General features: G+C 33.3%; 2 protein-coding genes and 1 non-coding gene across 3 annotated transcripts; 1 reads left to right on the top strand and 2 right to left on the bottom strand.

The window, feature by feature from the left end:
* Positions 1 to 970: 970 nt before the first annotated feature.
* LOC106716491 (dynein intermediate chain 2, ciliary) lies at positions 971 to 12,212 on the bottom strand. The gene is made up of 17 exons (XM_045681574.1): positions 12,110 to 12,212; positions 8,136 to 8,246; positions 7,670 to 7,874; positions 7,319 to 7,441; positions 7,109 to 7,225; positions 6,508 to 6,620; positions 6,158 to 6,292; positions 5,881 to 6,010; positions 5,374 to 5,541; positions 4,992 to 5,135; positions 4,576 to 4,685; positions 3,928 to 4,105; positions 3,109 to 3,337; positions 2,220 to 2,319; positions 1,705 to 1,838; positions 1,360 to 1,453; positions 971 to 1,057 (listed from the first exon to the last, which is right to left on the bottom strand). The coding sequence occupies exons 1-17, from the start codon at positions 12,122 to 12,124 to the stop codon at positions 971 to 973; spliced, it is 2,193 nt and encodes a 730-aa protein (XP_045537530.1). The 5' UTR covers positions 12,125 to 12,212.
* On the bottom strand, positions 1,516 to 1,588 carry Trnat-ugu. The gene has a single exon. It is a non-coding gene; the product is annotated as a tRNA-Thr (tRNA).
* Positions 12,213 to 12,825: 613 nt separating the features above from the next.
* Positions 12,826 to 14,400, top strand: LOC106711153. The gene is made up of 4 exons (XM_045681655.1): positions 12,826 to 12,835; positions 13,205 to 13,356; positions 13,683 to 13,739; positions 13,896 to 14,400. Exons 1-4 carry the CDS (start codon positions 12,826 to 12,828, stop codon positions 14,190 to 14,192), a joined length of 516 nt encoding a protein of 171 aa, XP_045537611.1. The 3' UTR covers positions 14,193 to 14,400.
* Positions 14,401 to 17,572: the final 3,172 nt, after the last annotated feature.

Below are 17,572 nucleotides of genomic sequence, written 5' to 3'. Positions count from 1 at the left end.
TTTATGTCTTTCAAATTAGATTTATGAGATTTTATTTTTAATTGTGTCCTATTCCAATATTGCATAGTTAAAAACGTATTTTATGGTTTAGAGTTATAAGGCTTAGTTTCAGCTTTTGCTATTCAATGTGACTATCGCTTCAAGATAAAAAAAAACTGCTGCTTATGACAGAGTATAAATTTTTCAGTGTCTTACTGTTATTTTAATTGTGCTCAAATCTTGTATTCAACTTAGTGCTTTCCTATTTCAGTAAAATGTAACTAATTATTCCTATATTAGAATAGTATTTTCAATGATCTCGTAAACTAGTCTTTACTAAAGTATTTAGTTAATAAGACGTAATACTGTGTGTTTCCACTGCTAATGCACAATAAAATGACTTGAATGAATGAATGACCTATTTAATTTGCTTTGAAATAATAAAAATGTTTTTGTACATGTTTTTCGACAGTGGAAACATATGGTAAATTTATAAGCAATATCGTCATTGAAAATGACATGTTTTGTTTTCAAGAGTTTATCAATATATAGACAGATATGAAAAATATAATGGAGTTTGTATTTTTTACATAAAAGTCATAGATTATTTTTTATAATCTTTGATTGTGTTATTTATTTTTTAATATGTGTGTTATATAATGTTGAATGAATTTGTATTTGACCGAAATCTTAATATAAAAACCTTAAAATAACTGATATACATTTGTTAATTTATTCAAGTATTTAAATACAATTACATTAAATAATTAGTATATCACCTTCAACACAAAAAAAAGAATTCCTTTATATGCATAATTTTATACCCAAATACTTTCTATGTATCCATTTCTCTTTTACCTATAAGTATGATTAAAAAATCTTGTGCAATTTTATTTTTAATGCTTTATTAGATTAATAAATAAAAGAACGCATAAAAATATAAGTAGTTTTATTTTATGTTAATATTAAATGTAAAAATTACCTAACAAATTTAATCATCTTCAAATTTTTCTTCAACAACTCCAGGTGTAAACGGCGGGTCTCGAACTAGAGTTAGAAGTTTGTCTAGTTTTATTATCTGTAACCAAAAAAAAACCAAATTACAGTGGATCTTGACTCTCGAAAAGCTTGTCTAAAACATTTTATTTCGGTCGTGAAAATCCACGGTTGTAAAATAGAAATATAAAATTCAGTAAAAAAAAACCAGTTATTTCGACGTCACGTTTAGCCGTCTATTTTGTTTAAATGTTAGCGCCATCTTTGGAATAATTTGGACAAAAAATAATTAAATCATAATCCCTAGAAAAAAAGGCTATAAAATTTTGTATGGGTTATAAACGAAATATAAACAGTTAATCAATATTACTTAATCTAAATTACCTGTAAAGTCCTTTGGTCAGTGGCTTGTGCCTTCTTTGGTGGTTTTACCATAACCCGTAAATTAGGCGACAATTTTAATACATGACATGTGCCCCTAAAAATTAGTAAAAAAATGATTTATGCAACAAAAAATCAACAAAAATATATTACGAACATTGCCCCCAGAGAGATTTGAACTCTCGACCCCTGGTTTACAAGACCAGTGCTCTAACCCCTGAGCTATGGAGGCTTGTGAACTTAAGTTAAAATAACAGTATTTGAATATAACTCGTTAATGTTTATTTGACTAGTCTACAAATTAATAATACGATTAAGCAAACTTTTTATTATTTAAAAAATTCTCACTTGGTATCGCCACACACAATGACGGGAAGTTTTGGATTGAAATCGAGCCTCGTCAATTTCTTCGCTTTCTTCGAGACGACAGCTTGCACACAAATCGGTCGGTATTTGTTTACATTCAGATCGAATACGTACACCTGCAAAAGTATACATTTTATTTTAAACAGAGGAACCGGCTTACGTACATTGAAACGGAATGGACATGCATAATGAAAGGTCATGGTCGGACGACAATTGACTTACTCTGACCTTTATGGATATGTACATATATACATATATATCTTTAGAGGTTATTGACTTACTATTAGTGAAAACTTCATACATTTTTTTAAGGAAATTACGCAAACGGATGAAAATTAAATTTTACAGTCAAAGTTATTGTGGAAAAAAAGTGCAAAAAGCTTATTATAATACAAAAAATTAAAATCCTCGTGAATTTTGGTCGAATTTCAACCAATCAAAAATCACAAAGGATTATGTATCTATAAGCTTATATCTATGACAGACGTAATTAATACCTTCCCGTCGGCGGTGCAGGCGGCAAACACAGTGCTGGAGTAAGGCGCCCACTTTACATCGCCCACCGGGGAGCCAAGCTCAAACATGAATAGTGGTTCGCTGTAATTAAAACACCTTATTATAAACCATAAGAAAACTATAACAAAAAAATAAATACAAAATACAGTTATTTTAGAAACCGCGTGTACAGTGAGGTTCCTGTTTTTGCAGCCCTAACCACTGGTTCCTTGAATCAAGGGATTCAGCAGCCGGTGGTATACTATTTTTTAATATATATTGTTATATTTTTATGAAATGTGTTATATAAATAATAAGTAAATAAATGAATATGTATAATATTAAAAATAATCTCAACTGATGGTACACCTATGAAGTTCCGAGGAAGAATATGAAATAATAATCGGATAACACTTCAAAAATCAAGCTATAAAAGGTCACATAGATTAATTATGTATTATTTAAATATTCAATTCGAAGTATTAAAACAGTGTAATATTTGCAAGTGCAGTTATTATGTTATTGTTGTCGGAAATATCGAGTGAAGATCAACGAAGCGTGAAGTCTGTTGGGAGCGCGCCAGTTAATGTGAGCTTTTGAAATATAAAGTTTTATTCATTTTCCTTTATCGTCCTGGGAATATGCACACGAAAAATGTATATTTAATGAACATTTTATACAGCTAGATTATCAACATAAAATATACGTTGTAACAAAATTACTCCGATTAAAATATTGCATCGGAGGTGATTTCATCTAGAAATTTAAAAGTAGTAACTCGGTAAAACCACTGTTTTGAGACGTTTGTTTTTAATACTACTGATTAATGTTCATTGAAATTACGGTTTTCGCTTCCGATAAGTGAATGTGAAAGAATGTTAGTCATCTTACTCGCGTCCATCCTCCCATATCTTGACCCTCCAATCTCCCGAGCAGGAGGCGTATATGGAGTTGTTGAAGTAATTATAGTTGATACGGTATACAGGCATGTGATGCGCCTGACAGGAGCGCACATAGCTGCGGTTGTATTTGAGCGAGCATGTGTGGATCGCGCCGTCCTCGGTGCCCACAAGAAAGATGTCCGCTTTCTCCGGATGGAAGCAGATACTGCTGCCGCAACCTGGTTGTAGGCAAGGAACACATTAGTAATAATTTTGTGGTCCCGGAGGCCTAATTTTAGTACTCTTTCCCTTTCACCCTTTTCCTATTACGAAAGGATGGGAAAGGGAAGTGGATTTGGCGGAAGAGGGGACGCATAGGAAGGGGAAATATTCTCTTTCTGTGCGTTGATTCTCCGTTGATTAAAGGTAGGCACAACGAGTCTGCATTTGCGGATGTCTATGGGCAACGGTCGCCTCGCTGTTTGGGCGAATTCAAGTGACCGTTTATTGTTTGCAACCTTTTGATATATAAAAAAAGAACACTTGCTCTGCGAGTTCGTGTGCAAGTTTAAATGTTGTTTAGGTTCATTACACCTGCCCGGCAATCCCTCGCCGCTTCTTTAACTCGTTATCGGATGGACGCGCGCGATCAACGAATGAGCGAGCGAGAGGTAGGCAAAGCTAACAAAAAACGACCTTCTGTGAAACGATGAATAACCGGACTCGTGGGTTGCATAAGTTTTATACAAACAATGTAAATACTATTTCCACTGGCACTACCGTCACTGCCACAGTAGTCGCGTGGTTAATTGCTTAGTGGTGATCTTACTATTAACAGTGATGAGGGTGCCGTCGGGTCCGGGTACGGGGGCTGCGGGCGCGCGTAATTCTATGATAGTGGTGGCTCGAAGCTCGCCCGGCATCACCGCCCACTGCACCACACGCCCGTCACCCGATACAGAGAAGAACGATGCCTCGCCGTCAATCAGCCGCGCCCCCCAACGGACCTGGCGTCAATTACGTCATTAATACATGTCGCAATTTGCTCGCCACTTTTGTTTAGTAAGATCCATAGTTTTAGAATATATTTACTGTAATTATTTATTTATGTTAATGTTTCAAACTTTAATAAAAAGAAAAAATAATAAAACTTTGAAATAAAAATAAAGCAGTAACAAAGAATCTCTATGTATTTGTTCAAACAAATCGAATTGCAAGAATGAATTGTGGAAACCTCAATCAGAATTCATCCAACGATAGAAAGCAAAGTACTTAAATAAATCAGAATAATACAAAAGTGAGGGATGTGGTTTTCTCTGTCACCTATCACACCGCATCCTTACCACAATTTAATGTGGTTATTTTTACTTTTATAACATGTATATAAGTAGCAAATGGCACAGAATCCTCGCTTTAAAAGAAATACCATGAAAATGATTTATTGAAGACACCTAAAAGGCAATCGAAACTGACTTACTTCCCATACAATGTTACTGTGCTTGTCCCGGACAGAGTCGGATTTGTACTGGTAGGACGACTCGAGAGAGAGCTGTGCGTTGTACACACACACGTTGCCATCATAACAACCTGTGTAAAAATATTATTGGTTTGTACAATGTAGTAATTTTCCAAAAATATTACGCTGTACTAACAACTATAAAGATTACCTATGTTAGGGTTAGAATATCTGATATAATGGCCATTTCATGTTTAAATAGTAGTTTGACTTGACTATAGTAAAATTATGGCATTTGTACAGTAGCATCCTCTATAAATTTTCAAACATCTACGATTTTTTTTATTAGAATTTGAAGTTAAAATAAATGGATGGCATTACACGGATACAAATATTTTTTTATGACATTCATAGTAAGTATCTATATTTGTACATACCGACACAGATGAGGTAAGGCGTCTCCTTGTACACGTCAATACAGATGATTGGCGATTCGGTGACGACCGCGTACTCCGGGTACGCGGGGTTCTTGATACTGTACAAACATACGCACCCTTCCTTCTGCTGTTTGGTGAAGTCCACTGAAAATAATTACCACAAGTGTTGTACTATGTACCTCAATAAAGTTTTGTCCAGTTCCTCAATACAAAAAACAGGAGCACAAGACAGTCAATGACTAGTTGTCGTTAAAAGTTAGTAGTTAAACTACTACACTCAAAGCCTGACTCTGAGTGAGAAAATAAGTAAGTAAATTAACTCCCACGCTAAGGTGCTGTTAAGGTAATGATAGAAAGTAAATCACATAAATGTAAATCTTACAGGAGCCGTAAGCGACAGCGAACAAGTCCTGATAGTGGGGATTCCATTGCATGTCGCAGACTGCGTGGCTGCGCATCGGCTCGAACTGGAATCTCCACAGCGGCAACAGCGAGCCCATGCCTTCACGGAACTCGTCCGACGGATCATCCCAGTAACGGTAGTCTTGAGCTGAACCGCAACATTTTAAAATAATAAAGGTATAAAAAACACAAAAACAAAACAGAGATGCTAAAAAATTAAGCTGGGAATACACTCTGGTCGTGTTAGCTAAACTAATAAAACATCATACTAAAGTATTACGTTCTAGGGCTATCCTAAAGGGCATCAAGGGGTTCGCTAACTCTAGTCGTCGGTGGCCCCAAAACTCAAAGAGCTGGAATACATTGTCACTAGTTACTCCGTTTTTTTTCATCTTCCCAAAAGAAAATCAACGGTACGTCAAATCGAACTCTATCGTTTTAAGATTGTCGTCTGTATCTGCGCGTAATTATGGAATTATTTCCTTACCGATATCGTCATATATGTTCTGATTGACAAGGCGCTCGAGTATGGCCCAAGCTTCGCGGATGCGCTGTGCCAACTGTTCGTCGTGGATTTGCTGAGCGGATTTGGCATGCTTTTCTTTTTTCTTACGAAGCTATAAACACAGGAAAGAACAACGTTTTATACAGACTGTACAATCTCTCTAAGTTAATGTTATAATTAAATACAAGTTAATTCAAATTAAATTTAACGATTCCACAAAAAAGGATGTGGGTGTATATTAAAATCATAGAAAAAATACCCTTTTCGGTTTTTCTTCTTCCTTTTCACGCATCTTCCTCGCGTAATCTTCTTGGTAAAAGTCGAAAATGATGCACTGAAGTGCGGTCGAGCCGAAGTTAGCTCTCGGCGGGGGAATTGTTTGCGTTTCGACGGACTGTTAAATATTAAATCATTAAAAAAAAAATACATAATTAGTAGTGTGATTTGTTTTTCTAAAAATTTGCGACTAGCGCACACATTGCTACGTTGCTTGTGGACATTGAAGAATATAGGTCACCACTAACTCTTCGAAAAACCCCAGTAACTTTGAACTCACTGAAGATCGCCGGAGAAGCTAGATATTTGAAACCTAAATAAATAACAACTTACGCGACGAGGAAAGTTATACGTGAGAGCAGCTCGTTCGCAAAAGTTGAACTGGTTGGCAAGTTTCCTGACTCTCGGCTTTACCACAATAACTTCCTCTTCAACAGCCGCCGGTTCTACAAGCATTGTAAAAAACAACATGTAAACTTCTGAGTACGTATGGTACATACATAATATCAACATCATGTACATATACCATTCCTCTTTCTCTACGTGTCACTCCTCTATTGGAGGTTGACCATCAGTTCAGTAAATATTTGCCGATATTGTGCCAAGTTCTACGCTGGTAATATTTGCCCACTCTATGGCGATTCTATAATTACCTCTTGCAGACTACACTATAATTCACTGACTTTAAAGTGTGATATGTCTTTCCATTCATATTCTTGCCTGCATTATCATAGTTAGTTGGGCTTTTTATTTAATTCGTGATAAATATTAAACCTAACAGCTATCCTCATTAAATGGTCATTACGGGAGTAAGTAAAGTAGTGCAGATGTTGTAGTAAAAGTTTACATTAAAGGGCAGTTTAAGTTATTATTAAATATAAATACCTTTGTGTTTGGAAAATTAGTTCAAAAATAATGAATGATGCAATCTTACTCTCTTCTGGTTCTGGTTCCTCGACTTCTTCATTGCCAACTTCCTGTTCATCTTGCACGTCTGGTTCTGGCGGAGGTTCTGCTGCTTCCGGAACTTCTTCTTCAGCTGGTCCCTCCTCTGTTGGAACAGGCATAACGTTAACTTGGTATGGAATTGTTACTTAATACCTCGCTAAAACTTGCTGTAGTATATAAAGGAAATGTTCCATACCTTCTGGTTTAGCTTCTTCGACGGGCGGCGGTTCCGCTTCCGGTTCCTCTTCCTCTTCTTCTTCAGCCGCAGCTTTTTTAACTTTAGCACGTTTAGGACCCGCGTCGTCGAAACCAACCATACCTTAAATAATTACTATCATTAGAATGTGACTCACTGTACCTATCGATACGATACGATCTATGTATGCGTTTGATTTGGCACTTCAAGCACTTTTTTGCCCGACGTGCTATCTCATGCATCGGGAACTATATATTTATTCCTCATCACTCGCAGTAATTTCACTAGGTAATTAGAACCTAAACCTAAAGCTTTGTTGCCAGTAAATTTAATCAACAAAGAAGTGCTTACCATAACCGGCAGCGATTTGAGCCTTTGCCTCATCAGAGTCTTTTCGTATCGCGGTACCTTGGTACACATACAGTGGGTAGGCTTTACCAAACGCCGGCTTGGGCTTCGTTATGAACTTGTTTTGCCCGTAGTGATATGCCACCTCTACTGGCACCCATTGCGGATTTATTGTTGTCAATATACGACCAACTTCTTCATCAAGTTCCTAAATATTACATTGAAGGGAGACGATTGTAAAATAACATTACAACATCAGGATAAGCAAAATTACAATACAATTTTGTTGGTAATTTAAAATAAAATTTTGTAATTCTATATTTATTCTCTTATTAATTTATTTAAAGAAAAGTTTTATAAGAAATGTTAACCATACTTTTTTCACTCATTTTGGTTAAATAAACATACCAAAAATATCCCAATTGAGGATCGTGCTGAATCTATTTGTAACATAAATATCAATACTTACAGATTCTGGAACGAAGTCCTGATCATCTGGTTTGATGAGTACGCGCGGCTTGAGCCACTCTAACGCGTCGTCGTCTGCGAGATTAGCTCGCGATTTTGACGCGTCTTTCTGCTAAATTAAAAACAGTAACAAATATACAAATGAGTTTGTATTATCACAGTAAATAATTAATCAAAGTGCCTACATCTAAACGCTGCAAAGTCTTTGCGATGAGCAACTTATCATCGTCTTTATTTAGCGCGCGTTTAACCATAGCTTTTAGCATTTTTGTCTTTTTTTAAAACTAAAATACGAAAGCACGAAAGCACAGGACCGCAGCAAAACAGATACTGTAGTTGTCTAATGTAAGTACTTCAGTGATTTACGAGAAAATATTCTAGACATTTGCATATTTATTTGATGACAGGTCTTTATTGGCGAGGATCATGTAACATGGCCGTAAACATTACGAGACATTTTAACTAAGCAAAGCAAGCGTAAACAAATTAAAAAAGGTTGGTGCGTGCCGCTAGCTGGTTTTAACAAATTTATTCAACTACGGTTCTGAAACTTAACCGAATAAAACGAAGAATCGGGAGTACTCGATACAGAATCAATCGACATTATTTAATTTATTTATCATTAAAATTATAAATTATTTACAACGTTATCGTGATTTATTCGAAAAAAAAATTAACAACTTTCTCTTCAGTCGCGGACAAAGTCGTTGCAGAAACTGCACTGGATTGGTTTAAGAATTACCATAGTGTTAATGCAGTACGGATGGGGCGAAACTTTTCTATTAAGTTACTAATAGTTTAAAAAAATACTAGCTACATAAACGTAATAATGTTAAATTTAAATGTAACCCTATTTTATCAAATTGTTTAATTTAAAATTCACCATTAGTTTCAATGTCGGAAACTTGTACGAAAACTTTGTTATCTGTGTTTTCCAGTCTGTAACCCAAAGATTCCTTTCGCAACGCAACAGCAAACATACTAACATCGCATTTGAAATAATAAAACCTTAAGTTCACATCTTTTATCCGGCGCCAAAGAAGGGTAGGTTCTCAATTTGTATGTAGGTTTTAGATATTTAGATCTACGAAATTGTATCGAGACGTTTATTCAGTTTTTTTTTTAATTTATTAATCTTATTTTGCTGACTGTACCGTGACTTCCCGTAGCGGGCGTGTCACCAAGCTTTAATTAGTATCCGTGTCTGGCGGTAGCTAGCACTGAGACGACAAAGCACCAAGCAGTGACGTCACAGTACTACCTACATTCGAATTAGCCCGACTTATCACAAACATTTGCCATTTCGATCTCGGCCTTTCGTGATACACAACCTAGTATCCACATTTGGACAAAGATGATCTATCATGTCGAAAGATGATTGACGAACTTTTCTTGGGTCAAGACTTAAGATGTTCAAAAATAAAAATTAACTCATCTCTTCATATGGTAAGTGTGATTTATAAATAATATAATGAATTTATTTAAAAAAAACCTATCTATTATATAAATATTATGGCCTATGCCCAGCAGTGGGCGTAATGAGGCTGAATCGATATAAATATTAATGAAATTGCAGTGTCTGTAAGTACTATTGAAAAAAAAAACTTATTTCGCGAACATGACATGCGATGCTTATAAGCTATAACGAATAACTAATCATTTATATCAACTCCAAAAACATCAAACTTCTTATCCACGTGTCAACTATTAACTGTCAATTATTTTATTTTCCTAAATTATCCAAAACTAGCTTTTACCCGCGACTCCGTCCGCGCGGAATAAAAAATAGAAAACGGGGTAAAAATTATCCTATGTCCGTTTCCTGGTTCTAAGCTACCTGCCCACCAATTTTCAGTCAAATCGATTCAGCCGTTCTTGAGTTAGAAATAGTGTAACTAACACGACTTTCTTTTATATATATAGATAGATAGATTATTAAGTTTCGTACATAAAGCGTATTCAATTCTTTCAAAAATATGTCCATAAAATCATACAAAAAATATTTATAGTAGACGATATGACATTTCGTTTATAGCCGTTAGTTTCCACTGTAGATACATAACATAATTCTGTGCAGTATTACCTGGTAAATGTATTCAGAAAGCATCAGAAAGTAGTAAACAAGGTTATGATCGGTTTCCTGCTATAAGAACGTTAAAATCGCGTGACGTTAGCACAATGCAAGGGTTTAGGGCAATACAAAGCGATGACGCAACATAGTTCTCATTACAATAAGAATTAGGTCAGTAATTATTTGTAATCTAATTATTTTTTTTAATTCCTACGACCTAAGACATAGTTGTCTTGACTTGAAGCCCTAATAATATTTGAATAAATTTTACATACTAGTTAATACGAATTGCCTTGTATCTCTTCGTTCTTTATTTTTAGTATATAGAGATAGGATCCTTTTTTTATTTAAACTGATCTTTACTGTGACTTAAAAGTGTATGAACAGAGGGCTACGTTAGTCATATTAAGGCTATTGTTATGCGACAGCTTAAAGCTAATAAGGCGACAGATATAACCAAATTATGCACTAAAGTATATTAATATTCGAAACTGCTATAAGAAATAATATTAAAAGCGTACTATTCACTTCGAATTGTGTATTTGCCAATATCTACAGATGAAAACACGTATAGCTCTTTTTTTTCTACAGTGATAAAATTCATATTTCCTAAAAATACTACGTAGGATAAACAGGGTCACGAATCTTGGCTTCACCATATCAATACCTGAAATTAACAATTTGATATGCTCACGCCAATATTAAAAACAAAATGTCGACGTACACAAATGACAAGATATTTACAAAGGACTGCATACAGCATTGCTAAGCCTTTACTCACTCTAAACCGTTTCAGGATCAACCCTATAGATTTCTCCGTGGATTTGCTTCGCCAGATGTCTGGCAATGTACCCGGCTTACTCATTCCTTGTGGACTAGGGATGGGAATCTAAATCAGTTTTTTTTTTCAGAATATTAAAAATAATTCGTAAGCAAATTTTATCTTTTGCGACTAACACCACATATAAACAGTACAAGTTAGGTTCCGTAGTTTTAAATCTTATAACACTGTTACCCTAGCGAGTGAAAATATGATGACTGTTACTGCAGTGCTAAAGATCTGCAAACAGTTATACGAGTAGCTAAGTTTGCGCATAATATTTGCCGTGTCTATTAAATTAGTATTTCATGAGCAGTTTAAATGAAGTGTATCAAGATTGCGTTTCGTAAATGAACTTCACTGCACGTAACTAAAAATTAAGAATAGAAGAGTAAGAGAAAAATTTGAGAAATATTATATTGGATCTTAAATTTTGTATATTATACACGTACAATGCAATTATAAGGAAAGTAATTACCTATTTCTAACGTTTATTTGTTATTATTCATAATAAATCTTGTTTAACATTAAAATATTAGTAATTTTAGAAGTGACGAAATTAACACAAGTTGATGGTAAATAAGTGAAGAAACGAACAAGTGATATGATATTAAAGTGGATGTAAAAGAGATTATTGGTTTAAGAATTCAACTACAGCTTGATTGTGTATTATTTAGTGTTACAGTAGAATTCCATAGCCCAAATACTTGTAGTAGAACATATATATATCTCCGTTTTTTCAAAGGTAATTAACGGGATAATACTTTTATTTTATACAAATGCTTAAGCAATGGAAACCCACAGATAGATTTGAATTGAAGAACTATGATGCAGTTTTTATTTATATTTGTATGGGTGTGTGATGCGTTGCTGTGAGTTGTGATGATTAGAGATACAACGAAATTATACAAATTCATAGTTAATTTTGAAAGATTTATAGATAAATGATGTTTTTTTATTCCTTGTAAGTATAACGTGTTTTTCATATATCTTTTTTGATTTCTCTATTGTTTTTTTTTAAATTTTGTGTTAATTTTTTTAGACATTAGTACAAGTTTTGTGTAAAATTAACAAGAAATCGTACCTTCTTTGGAGCCATACCAAACCTCTAATGTATCAAATGAGGCACATTATTGCGAAAAAACGATAAATCTTGCAAATTACTGCGTTAGAAAATAATAGTTGAAGGAATTGTCAAATGTATTTGACAAAATATCTTTGTTGCGAATTACTAGTGCGCGCGCAGCGATCGGTTACCATGGTAACGGAGGGAGACTCCCCTAGGACCTTGGTTTTCATCCCGAGGAATAACGCGTAGGTTTCGTACGTCAGTCACTTCGCTCTCAGTCGATAATATTACTGATAGCGGTCAGAAAAACAAATCACATTGTGATATTTGGATTAATTTAAATGTAAGTAAGCATTCTTTATAAACTATGCCTTTCTTAATAATATTTGTGGTGATTATTTGATCGGATTTCGTTTGTTGTTATTTGGTTGATAGTTGAATTACGTTGTAAAGGTCATGCAATGTACAAGCAATCGATCGTAAATTTCATGCAGTTATCTAATAATGGCTAATAGAGACATGGCTGATTGTTACCGATAAGATTATTTTAGATTCAAAAGTACTTTTGCTAACTCAGAATTATTTATGGACATTGTAAATGTTTTTCCTGATATTATAATATTTCTGTTTTGTAAACAGTATTATATATAAAAATACATTTCATTAGTATTAAGTTTAAACAATCCATCATATGCATTAAATTTAAAAACGTCGAAATAGGAAAATAGTCAATGTATACTAGTAGTTGTTAGAAATTTTACGTTTGTTTTTAAACTTGTCATAACATAATGTATTGCTCAACTAGAGAATAACTATAAAAATAAGTATGCGCTTTAGTCTATTCCATATGCTATGATAGTCAATACTTTTTTAAAGTGCATGGCTTTATTTACCCATATAGGAAGTTCTTGAGACTAACTCGTGTTCAAAGAAAAAACTTTCAGTTTTTTTTCTCAAACAAGCTCAATAAGAAAAAGAAAAACGAGTAAGAATTTCATTGTAACGAGGATCAAACTGACGGTTATCAACATTTAGTCGATAGGTATTTAAAGAAGATTTCCTAACGTAAAGGTCGTTGTAATGTCATTGAATTTGTCTTTTTTTCTGTAGAGTTCGGCGAGAGAAAATCTGTCAAGCTGGCGGGCAACGTGGAGATTCGCGTGGGGCTGCTGGTGCCGCTGCAGCTGGAGCGCGAGGACAGCGGCATCGATAGCGAGGACGCCGCCTGCGTGCCCGGCATGCGCTTCCCCGCCGCCAACAATGTGAGCGTCAAAATCAAATTTATTACAGTGATATTCAAACATTATTTTGGTTCATTAGTTCGCATGTATTTGGAAAGGGGAACCGCATTCACCTGCATTAACCCACCTGAAAACCAGTTACAGCGCATGCACTCACAGCTAACCACAAGCTACTATAAAGTTTGAATATTATGGTACCTACTGCTTGCTGCAAAGATTCATATACGTAGGCATTAAAATAAACCTATGGAGACTTTTAAACGAACACGTTACACATGCGATACACACGAATTGAAAATTAAGTAAATTTGAGGGTATTAATATAAGAAATGATTCTCGGTTTTCAGTTGGTGGACTCGAGCAGCAGCGATGACGAGTTTATTATGGATGAAAGGAATAATCCGGTATGAGTTTTATTTAAATTTAATTTTTTTATCGTTAATTAACGGCAAAACAATTAAATAAAACCAATACGCCTGTATTTGGTAACTCTTAAATGTCCGAGACTTGGCGGCAGCCAGGTATAGGATGCTATCTATAAGACTACTGTATAATTACAGAAGAACATCCAAGAAGCTTGGATGGATTTCGTCGGGATGGATTACCCAATGGTTCCGTTGGTGCGACGGGAAATCTCTGTCGACTCTCAACCGGTTGAGCGCAGCAGTCCCGACAGATCATCCCCACTCTACGAGGTCGAGCTTACCACTTCCGATGAAGATGACGACGAGTCCAACGTGGAAGTTGTTATACCGATAAATAATCAACAGCGCAAGAAGGTATCGAGTGCAGAAATATTATTATACATCTTCCTCGATTTACTTTGCTGTTTACCTAGTCGTCTAACATTTTCGTAAATAAACTGATACAAAACCCCGTAGAGAAAGTCACGTTCGATTAGCGTTGTAATAGATTAGTCAACATTTAAAGAAATATTTACTTGACAAAGAAGTGTTCGACAAGGATCTTGTTTTAGTCAGAAAATATGTGAATTAACAATTTCATCTTGACGGCATCATATTTTCACTTCTGTTAGTTATCTCGTTAATCGAATTTTACTTTATCTAGGGGGCAGATTTCTTTAGTTAACTAACAATTTACTTAATGTTTGTTTATTTTGAACATGACGTATACAAATCGTTTTAAAAAATATCTATTATTTCTTGAAATGTTTGATAAGTTTTTATTGTGTGTGTATGATTAAATAACTAATAAATAAATGATTTATTAAATGTACCGATATTTACAGTTATTACAAATTATTAATAACTAAATATTAGTTATTTTGTTAGAAATAATATAATTTTAAGTTCAGTTTTCAGTTATCTAAGTTCTTACATCTATATATAGTTACTTTAGAACTAATTTATTATTATTTTATACTGTGATGTTAAAGAAAATTATGTTAAGGTACAATTTATTTAAAGATTAACAATATTTTAATTATTATTATTAATATAATAATTATTGTTATAAATGAAATTAAACCTTCTATAAAAATACTAAATAATGTTAAAATATGGAATCACTCTCGCATTTAATTCTTCATTCGAAGACATGTTCTTTTACTTATCTTTAATGTTAGAATAGTCAATTAAAAAACCCAGTGTTATAAAATTTACATCATAATGCGCTTGTGTTAAAATTATTTGGCCTATCTACAATAATATAAGCCTAAACTATGTCTTGATCGACATTTACATTTTGTATTTTGTGCTTTATTTCATATTTAGATTGTTGTTTTTTGGCAAAAGTGTTCAATTTTTAAAGTTCCCGACTATTTTTATAATCATGACAAAATATAAAATAAAAATTGATTGAAGTCAAGCGCAATTTAGACGTAGCTTTATTTTTCTGCGTAATTACAGTCAATTAAAAGTGTTGTTCTATCGTATAAAGGTAAGCGATGGTTTCTGAGAACAAAATCTCTGTATGAAACATTTCGTCATCCCTCACATTATCTTTGACAAAACTGATATAACAATATATTTCAAATGGGGAGTTTCAAGTCAATATTTATTGTAAAATTTTATAATCTTATAACTAAGTCTAATTTATAATCTATGACAATCTGGACGTATTTTATTGTGATTTTTAATTTTACAAGACTGACTTGGCCAAATTGATGAAATCAATTTAATTTAAATTTTAATTATAACTCTAAGTGTACTCTAACTTTACATTGCAAATATTATTTTTAATTAATCAATTTTCCTTTTTATGACGTTAAATATATATTTTTAGTAAGTATTCATTTTATTTAAATTTAACTCTAATTTTAAACAATTGAATAAAGTATTTAAGTATGCAAATTGTTGTAATTTCAAAAGTATGTCATAATTCTCTTATATTTCTTTCTCTCTATTCTTTTATCCAAAATAAAAATTATCTGAATGTAATGTAAATGGAGGTATTACTATATAGATAAAAATGTCTAATAAGTGTAATGTGTATGTCTAGTAATTATTTTTATAAAACTATTATCATGTTAGGAATATATCGATTATGTTAAAAAAATATTTTATAGTAAAAATATATTATGTTATGATAAACTTATTTATTTACTCCGCTGTCTCAGCGACTCAAAGTGGGTCTTTGCCTCCAACACATAAGAGTATCTTACTAAAATTATAAATGCGAATGTTTAGATGGATGGATGTTTGAAGGTATCTTCAGAACGGCTGCATGGATCTCGCTGAAATTTGGTATAGATGTAGAACATAATATGGAAGAACACATAGGCTACTAATTAGTTTTTTTTTTAATTCTTTCTTTTCGGATTCGCGGGCGACAGCTAGTATAAAATAAACATAAATCTGTTAACATTTATTATTATGATACTAATACATTGTTTCTTATTGTTATTAAAATATTTTACATGTAGCAACGTCATTAGTTGACTGACCATTGGTTTCTGAGACCAAGATCTCTGTTTAAACATGTCTTAAACAGAGATCTTCGTTATCATTGTCTTTATCTTCGACAAAATAGAGATAACAATATGTTTTACACGGTGATTTTGGTCTTAGAGACCGAAGATATGTTGTATGCTATAAATATAAATGGTATCGAAATATGTTTTAATGTATAAGTAATTTGTTGTAGTACCTATTTGTATTAAGTAATTAAATGTTTCCCCCAAAATAGTTTGTTTTTTTCTACTTACCATTATGAACACTTACTGATATTTTGCTTTATTTGTATATGCATATATGATAAAGCAGGTACTGATGATGGTTATATGTATATTTGTATTTATTTGAGGTTATTTATAGTAACTACAAATATATCTATTTCATGTTGCTTGTAACCTAAATGTAAGAATGGAGAACTAAATAATGCTACTCAGTAATAGATGGCGCTAAGGTAAAAAATTATTACTTTTATTTAAAAAAATCAATCATTTTTATAAATGTGAGACGCATTAAGATGATAAAAAAATATTTTTTTGTGATAAAATAACATTAACTTATTTTAGACCCCTGATATTATTATAATTGTAAAGAGAACTGTTGAGACGGTCAGTTTTAGTCACTTTATATTCTTACCAACGAGATTTGAAGGTAACACATACAAAATTAGTTGAAAAATATTGTCATCCATCAATACTATAGCCTCCGATTTGGCACTCGGGTGCCATCGGGGGAACATAACTCGGCTCCTCAGAACGTTTGTTGCATTTTTATGAACTCGCCATTTTTATTCCAATTTATGTGTACCTACTTTCAGAGGTCTTTCAACGCTAAATCGAAATGTTCCGTTATATTGGTTTTAAAATAAATGTACAGTTATGTACATGTATTCGACCTCAAATATACTTCAATAACTTCGGTAATATCCTTCGTCAAACTTAGATGATAATATAATAATAAATATTATTTAACTTTTTTTTAGTTATCGTAACTAAATATTAGGTCCTTACATATGAAATTGGCGTTTTGTATGGGAGGAACAAAAAGTCGAATATTTTTTAATATAATATATTTAATTAATCAAAGTATGAACCATTATTTTCTATGCACTTTTGCCATCTCATAGGTAGTTCATTGATCCCTTTACTAAAAAAACCAGTCGGACGGGAATCAATAAAATCTTTGAAGGCGATTTGGACTGCCCCATCGGAGTTGAATTTTTTCCCTTGTAAGAAGTTATCCAAATTTCGAAAAAAATGGTAATCTGTTGGAGCAAGGTCCGGGCAGTACGGAGGATGTCTTAGACTTTCCAATTGAAGCTCTTC

The sequence above is a fragment of the Papilio machaon genome, chromosome 16, assembly GCF_912999745.1.
Source record: "Papilio machaon chromosome 16, ilPapMach1.1, whole genome shotgun sequence".
Classification (NCBI taxonomy): Eukaryota; Metazoa; Arthropoda; class Insecta; order Lepidoptera; family Papilionidae; genus Papilio; species Papilio machaon.
This window is presented reverse-complemented; position numbering and strand designations above follow the sequence as displayed.

What these genes read in the sequence shown, in the direction of transcription:
- LOC106716491 (XM_045681574.1), bottom strand. An exon ending in CGTATAACTTTCCTCGTCGC is followed by an intron (nt 6,293 to 6,507) that starts GTAAGTTGTTAT and finishes AATATTTAACAG; the next exon opens with TCCGTCGAAACGCAAACAAT. An exon ending in ATATGGGAGGATGGACGCGA is followed by an intron (nt 2,320 to 3,108) that starts GTAAGATGACTA and finishes TTTTAATTACAG; the next exon opens with CGAACCACTATTCATGTTTG.
- LOC106711153 (XM_045681655.1), top strand. An exon ending in GCTTCCCCGCCGCCAACAAT is followed by an intron (nt 13,357 to 13,682) that starts GTGAGCGTCAAA and finishes CTCGGTTTTCAG; the next exon opens with TTGGTGGACTCGAGCAGCAG. An exon ending in TGGATGAAAGGAATAATCCG is followed by an intron (nt 13,740 to 13,895) that starts GTATGAGTTTTA and finishes GTATAATTACAG; the next exon opens with AAGAACATCCAAGAAGCTTG.